At 39.9% G+C, this 8,361-nt stretch overlaps 1 protein-coding gene across 1 annotated transcript in view; it reads left to right on the top strand.

The window, feature by feature from the left end:
* LOC109462145 overlaps positions 1 to 2,112 on the top strand; it is a 4,532-nt gene extending 2,420 nt beyond the window's left edge. The window contains exon 4 of the mRNA XM_019758639.1: positions 1,129 to 2,112. Coding sequence (XP_019614198.1) covers positions 1,129 to 2,096 — 968 coding nt within the window. The 3' untranslated portion in view covers positions 2,097 to 2,112. The remainder of the gene's footprint in view (positions 1 to 1,128) is intronic.
* The last annotated feature ends 6,249 nt before the right edge of the window (positions 2,113 to 8,361 follow it).

Raw genomic sequence — 8,361 nt, forward strand, 5'->3', positions numbered from 1 at the left:
GAGGGAGAGAGAAAGAGAGGGAGAGAGAGGGAGAGAAAGGGAGAGGAGAGAGAGAAAGATCAACAAAAACTAATTATGTTTCATTTCTAAAGAAAAGTACTATAATTACAGTGATTCTATTATTTTTCTGACACTTAGATGTTAGGAATATGCTGTATACTATTATACAGTTGACACTTTTCCATAATTATGTAAACCCACAAAAATATTTGCACTCAGGTGCACCCACAGAAAAAGATTGGGTGCACAGCTCCAAATTTGGGGGCACTAAGGTGCACATGCACCCAGTATTTCGAGCCTTGCTACATGTATGTTGTTACACTTACAGGTTCCCCCAATGCACATGCAAGGTTCCACAAACTGTACTACCTTCAACTGTACTACCAGCCTACCCATCCTTGGGACCAACAATGGGACCAACCAAACTAGCCTTGGAGACACGAACGGTACTAGTATTACCCATAAAATGTCATCATATTATGTGTCACAGACATCAACATACAATGATGATACCAGCCCACCCATCCTTGGGACCACCAATCGTACCAAACAAACTAGCCTTGGAGGCACTAATGGTATTTTTAGTATTACCAATCAAATATCATCATAATATCCATGTATTACAAGTAGCAGCTTATAATATGATAACCATAGAAATTGTTTCATCTACAAAATGTTCTCTTTTCTTAAATCTACATATACAGGTTACAAAACCTCGTCTCTTGCATACCTACAATGTATTAAAACACTGAAATCTTCTTGAATCCATTTTTCACATGATTTTTCCTCCGTTTCGTTCCAAAATATGTTCTATTCAATGATTTAGTATGAAGTAGAATGCATTAGTATTGTAAAACATGTTCTGGGATAACAGAGGTGGAATTTGCTTGTCTTCAAAACATGATCCATTCCCAAACGTGGGGTTGTGTGGCGTAAAGGCAGTGAGAGCATTTGACTCAGAACCAAGAGGTTCGGGTTCGAATCCTGCCAAGTCACCCACTTTGTACCCTTGGGAAAAGCAGTGTTTACATGACTAATACAACACCTCATTGAAAATGGAGGTATTGTTTTGGGGACTTCAATACTTTAAATTATTGTCAGCATTCTTCATGTATGTTTTGTCTACAGGATTGGGAACTCAGCAGACTGACACAGGAACAGTCATCACATTTGGCGGGTATGGAAAAATCTGGAAAAAAGGACTTTTAGTCTGGAAAAAACAGAGAAAACCCTTGAACGGCAAGTTCTACTATGTGAGTGGACTGGCTGTGTCCTCGACTAACGAAATATTTGCGTCTGACCCATGGAACAGACGAATCCAAGTCTTCAGCATGAAGGGCGATTTCCTCCACAGTATTACTACAGGAAAAAGGAAACCCTATTTCATTGCCATGGACCGGAATGATACACTGTGGGTCATTCTGACGTCGGAGAGAATGACCAAAAATAATTTTGTTAAGCCTGAAGACAACAAAAATCGTATCTATCGCTACAGCAGGGAGGGTCATTTTCTTGAAAAGTTCCCGTGTACATCACCATTGAACTTGAAGTACCCAGACAAATTTGCCTTGGACACACTTTCTGATGACATCATAATGATCTCAAAAGCTAACAGACGAGTAAAGAGACGTAAAGTGAAGACTGGGTCAGCTTGTAGGTTTAATAAAGACTCATGCACAATACAACCTTTCGGTGGGAAAGAACTAAAGAAACCATCAAATGTTGCAGTAGACAAGGAAGGGAACATCTACATCACTGAGGAGAAAAACCATAAAGTTCTAAAGTATGACAAGAATGGAAAATACATCAGCTGCTTTGGCCGCAAAGGAAAGGGAGCTAGCAACCACCTGAAGTCTCCTGTGGGCATCTGTGTGGACAGTTTGGGTCGCATCATTGTGGCTGATTGGGGAAACAATCGGGTGGAGATGTTCACAGCTGAAGGAGAATATATTCGCTCCATCGCTAATGTCAGGCAGCCCTTGCGTGTTGCTATAGGAAGGGAGGGCCAGCTTATTGTGAGTTGCAGGGACCACTACATCACTATCTTTCCAAAATCTTCGTTGTTGTCATATTCACCACATATCAGATACTGCTGAGGCAGGCCATCATTGCTTTCCCCAGGGCTCAAAATTAAAGGTGGTCCAACGGCCACTGACGACTAATATTTAGGCTGGGACAAACAACTAAAAAGACAGTTTGGGACATTTTGGGGACAATAGAAAAATAATCAGCATGAGAATGTTAGGCTGAGCCCTTCTTTTGTTTATGACAGGCTCACCACGTCCCAGCTTTTGGATCCGGAAAATCCCCCTGAATTTCCTGTCTACTCTGCAATTATAGTGTGTCTGGGAGTGAACATAAGCAAACTAAAGTTGACTTCAAGTGGAAGTCATACAATACTCCCCCCCACACACACACACACAAAAAAAAGGTTGGAACAGTTCATCCTTCGGGACAATTAAATTTATTTTTGGAACAGTACTGGGACAATAGGAAGAAAAGTTAATAAGATGGCTGAAGAGGGTAAGAAATGGTGATTTTGGGGTGAAAATTTCTTTTGTCTCCGATCCTTACTTCCGGGTAATCCTCTGCGCTGAGTGTAATCTGCCCGTTTCATCTTCATCTTCATCTTTGCCGGGGCTCAAAGATGTTATGTGAGCCCCGGCTACACCCCCATATAGCCCCTGATGGGGCACTTTTGGGGGGGGGGAGGCCTTGGTTTAAGGCGGGCAGGCTTCCAGCCTGGCCCGGAAGGACTCAACGGTGGGCTCAGCCATAACTACCGGGCCAGGCAAGGCGTTCCATTGGGAAAGAAGGAATATTTGTAAGTGTCTGTTCGTGCATGTATAGGTTGATATTTATACTGGTGGCTCCCTCGGGTACGCCCTTGGGCTGGCTTGAGCAGGTTGCTGGTGGGGATCTTAATAATATTATGGGTGAGTTTATAAAAAGTTGTGAGGCGGGCCTTTCTCCTCCTTTCGGAGAGGAGAGGCCACTGCAGGTCGTTGAGCATTTGTGTCACGCTGCTAGTCCGCTGGTAGTCATTCAGGGTCACTCGGGCGGCCCTGCGCTGGACGGCCTCCACCGCCTGTATCCCTTTGATGGTGTACGGGTCCCAGACGGTGGCACTATATTCCAAGTGGGGCCGAACCAGCGTTTGACCTAGATTTCGCTCCACGCCTTCTTCAGAGTCCATTTTGCAATCCCTCGCCCTGTGGACGATTAAAAAAATTACAGTTGTGCTGTAGTAGAGTTTTCTTTATAATTTACTTGGGTATAGTCAAGGTTTAAGTCTTTCTGCCAGCATCAGTAATTTCTGCCGGAAATTTTTTTTCTATGGGATTATTCTACGTGAAAATTCCAAATTGTCCATTAATTTTTGAGTGAAACTAATGTAATGTATTCATTAAAATTGTCATAAGAATTTACTATCTAGTGTGAGATGACGTAAGTAGTTACAATAAGGTGTCTGAGTCCCAATTCGGCTCGTGACGATAAGATGGCAATACGGCTAATGTCTTTGAAGAAGTTCTTTGGCAGTCAATGTCGTAAGTCTGCTCTTGTTGTCGGGTGTGATGAGTCCCCTGGAACCGATCTCGAAGCAGGTCATGGAGTCATTTAACTACATATATATACTACTATCGTAACAACATGGTAATGCTTTAATTCACTACAAACTACATAAACACACACAACATGCAAGTTGTACCGAGAGGTCAGAGGTCTTATTATAAAACTAGAAAGGCCAATATTTGCTTTGGAGCAAATACAGCGATGGGTTCACCACATTTTACGACATGGCAGGGAAAGAATGAGAAACACAAGGGAAAACAATGATTTAAGGAAAAATATAACTATAATATGAAGTAACATACAACTAAAACAACAGTTGGATAGCTATTCCCTACTTTATTGGTTAGGATTTTTAATCGCATAATGCAAACTGTTGATTTTCAAAATAAAAAAAAACGTTCATGCCCCGCATTCCAATGCTGGAGCAGGAAAGCTTGAAATACCTACCAAAACACTTGAATACAGACATACTGTTAGTATGGAAATGCTCTGTGCAGGTGTTAATCAAGTTAAATCCCAACAGCCAATCAGCAAGAAATGCTCTGTGCAGGTGGAAATGCTCTGTGCAGGTGTTAATCAAGTTAAATCCCAACAGCCAATCAGCAAGAAGAATAGAGGAAAGCTGCATGCCTATTGGTTGATGCCCTGCATTCCATTGTGATGACTCATGCCCAAACGTGGTAAACACGGCACACTAACACAGTAATACATTTGCTATAACACAGCCAAAAAACTCAAATAAAACCATTCTAAAAGCCCGTATCACAAAAATTTAAAAAACGCCTAGGGGTATTTGCCCACTGTACCTCCATACCAAATTTCAGGACCTTAGGCCCTAAAATGAAGAAGCTGAATCCATTTAAAAAATGGCAGGAGAAGAAGGAGGAGGAGAAGAAACACCAGAAAAAGCAATATGGGTTCACCACACACCACTTCGTGGTGTGGTGAACCCATAATAAAAAAATTCATATTTACACTTTGTCAACATTTCTACCACCACCAAGATTGTAAGGGTTTGGAGGTGTCCACCACATTTTTCAACCATTCCCGGATGTGTTTCTTAAACGACGTAGGTGCGGATAGTCTGATGTGTTGTGGAAGTGCATTATATGATTTAGTGCAACGGTACAGAAATGTTCGTTTGGCTGAGGCTGTTCTTGGTTTTGGCAGTCTGAAGCCCCCCCCTATGCGCTAGGCGTGTGTTGTGTTGGTGTGTATCATTAACTGTCTGTAATCGTTTGTAGATGGATTCTGGCTTTTTGGTTGTGAGAAGTTTCTTGAACATAGAAAGTGTTCCTGCGTACAATCTCTCTTTGACAGTGGTCCAGTGTAGGCTATTGTGCCCAGTTGTGGATGCAATACACCCAGGGTACTACTTGTACTTGTACTTGTTAATGAGTAAGTCTCCTTGTATTGACTTGTCTTTTTTTCTTTTCGGACTTTAAAAATGTCTCGATTATTTGCATATCAATCAATCAATAGTTCGTGCTTATAAACCTGCATTTCTCCTGCGGTCTCTTAGTGTCACTGGCAAAAGGTAGTGGATGCTACCTGAAAAGTCTGACTGTTTCCAAAATCATATCCAGTTGCTTGAGTAACAGTTTTTTAGCGTGCCAGCCTAATGTTTGTGTGAGAGCTAGGGTGTAGACACCTTTGATGACTGTAGAAGGAAGTTAACACACTTATATGTAGTGTGGTGTACCGGTTCACTGGACTGGTTCCGGACTTGTAAAAAAGTTTAGGTTTAAGTCCAAAAAACCCTGAAAGGTAAGAACCAGTTCCGGACTTATTACAAAAATGCCCCTTTTTGTTCCAAGCTACCTTAAATCTTCTGGCTACTGGCAGCAATATGCTGATCTGGTGTTGAAAAAGTAATGAATTTATTGTTTTTTTAACACTATACCTTATCTCACTGTTTTTTACCCAGTTAGCTGAGCTGTATATATGCCTCTCTGCTTTTAATCTTAGGCCACAGCAAGTAATCTTCATGGATGCCATCAGCATGCGCATTGATTTTCGCCTGATTTTTGACACAAAAACAAGAAATTTTGTTGCCCTCTGACAGTGGTCAACATGCCAAAAAGCTACCAGGGGACAAAGATGTCCGTTGCCATGCCAGAATGTGGATGACATATATTATAACTATGAAGAGATGAGGCAAGACAAGGCTTTGATTTAATGTTTTTGTCTTTTACTTTGAAGCAGACACTGATATATTTCACTGATAAATGGATGTTGTAATAGTTGGCAGTAAACCTAGCACAATATAGGTATAACTGGTATCACTTCTTGTTTAACAAGGTTTATGTCAATATTTGAAAATGTAGGAATCTTGTTTTTTTTTGTACTAGATTTGGAGTCTGCTGAGGATGCCACCCATAAAATTTACTTGCTGTGGCCTTATGTAAGAATATTGGCCTTTGGTGCCTGAAATAAAGTAAAAGTAAACTTAAGTTTTCATTTTCAATGGAGGCTGTCTAGAGTAATGTGCTTTTTAAATTGCTTGTTGCAATGATAAGTCTAAATATTATTATGCTTATGTACTTACTATTCATTCAATTTGCAATATGCTGTCTGCACAAAAAATTTTTCAAAACAAATGATAACAATCTATATGGAGCTGCTTTTTATCTATACCGGTATTGACAACATATCCCAAATTACAAACAGCTGTAGAACCAGGAAATGTCCTTAGGCCACACCAATCTAATTTGTTGTTTCTCGGATTTGCCCTGTCCATTTTTTTCTGATTTGAAAAAAAAATTTTTTTTCTTCTAAGGCCACACCAATTTAATTTCTTGGTTAACGGATTTTTCTAGAAAAATAATGGAGCGAGCGGGCGAAAAAAAAATAAAAATAAAAACAGGCCTAGGCATCTTATTATGGCTCAAAATTGTACAATAGGAGCCATGAAGTCAACACACCAGGCTGGTTCAAAATTTAAACAATGAATTTTGAACTTTTAATTATACCACTGCATTGAAAGATGGAATGACTGTAACAAGTAGTAAGAAAAGGACAGTTTTCAACTGTTCAGGGCAAAATATGAGCATTTTGCAGTTGATTCTGAATTTTTATTTTTATTTGCAAATCAGCAAAAAATGAAGCGGCGAATCCGTTAACCAAGAAATTAAATTGGTGTGGCCTAAATCAACTGCAAAATGCTCAATGAAAGACATACAGTGTATTTTGGCCCCAATGGTTGAAGAAAGTCCTTTTCTTCCCGTTGTTAAAGTTTTTCAATGTAACAATGCAATTTTGTTTCATTAAAAGTTCAAAATCTATTGTTTTACATGTAATTATAAACCAGCCTGGTATGTTCACTTCATGGCTCATATTGTAACATTTCTGGCTATTATGGGGTGCTTTGGCTTTTTTTTCATTTCGCCCTGTCGCTTCATATTTTTTCTGAAAAAATCCGAGAAACAACAAATTAAATTGGTGTGGCCTTATATGGTTGTAGACAGTGCTTTTGTTGAATAAAGATGTTATGTTAAATGTCAAGTCTTCAGCAGTGCATATTCTGTTTATTAGTCTACCAAACATCATCTAGAGTAGCCTGGGTTCCACCCTGGTTAGTTTACGTCCGCGGTTGGTTGGTGGTAGCGACTGTGGGAGCGGACGTAAACTAACCAGGATGGAACCCAGGCTACATCTAGAGCAGACATGACTTGTTTTTTTTATATTTTTTTATTCAGCATACACTGCCATACAGTAAACAAAATAAGGGTACAGGACAAAGTGACGACGGGCTCAAATTGGGTAACTTATGTTAGCGCCGCCACTTATATGAATAAAACTAACATTACTAAACAATGCAAAACACTAACCAAGAATACATGTAAAAGAACAGCACAAACAGTCGAATTGATGAAGCGAGAGTCCACATTCCCCACCCAAAAGATGAAAAGGACACAAATAGAATTAAAAACGTTTTGTTGCTAAAATGTAATTTTGGACAGTTGACATAATGTTACTGTAACAGTTAACTCGAAAAGAATAAACCGGGGAACCGTTCAAAATCAAAAGTTGTTTCACTCTATCTGAAAGGGTGTGTAAGTTAACAAAGTGTCCTAACATCCCAGAAAGTACATGACTTGTTTGTCGTGAGTGTAAGTATGAAAGACCTCTAGTATTGCATGATTCACTGGAAGACAGAAGAAAAATGTCCAGACTATGCATGATGTACAAAATGACCTATATACTAAGTGGTGGACGTCCCAACTTACTAAGTACACATTTGTACCTAATACCAGCCCAGAAGAGAACACGAAATAGCCATGCCTTCAAGTATCAGAGCTATCAACCAAGGATTGAGGCGTTCAAAAATTAATTCTTTCCTAGAACTATCCCAAGGTGGAACTCGCTGTCACCAAGTACAGTAGGGGCATTGTCATTAGATAGCTTTAAACAATGTGTAGAGTTAGATGTTCAAGGGTTAGGTTATACCAGCTATACAGATACAGATACAGATTACAGAACACCATGATCTTACTGGATGCCAGGACCCACCCCCTCCCCCCCCCCCCCAACCATAGCAGCTAGACCAGGGAATGACACATTACACAAATTTTACAAACTTTGAATAAGCCACACAACTTAGTTTCCTTAGTTTTTGACTTATAAAACAAACAAGGAAATCCATTAGTATAACCAGGAGTTCAGCACCAAGGACAGGTACAACACAGTGATATGATTTGTAAGTTACGGAAGTTTTGCTAAGAAATGTCAGAAAACCACATGAATAAATTGGTGTGGAATTATGGTAGAAAACCACATGAATAAATA

Source organism: Branchiostoma belcheri, unplaced genomic scaffold (genome assembly GCF_001625305.1).
Source record: "Branchiostoma belcheri isolate BF01 breed outbred unplaced genomic scaffold, Haploidv18h27 scaffold113, whole genome shotgun sequence".
Classification (NCBI taxonomy): Eukaryota; Metazoa; Chordata; class Leptocardii; order Amphioxiformes; family Branchiostomatidae; genus Branchiostoma; species Branchiostoma belcheri.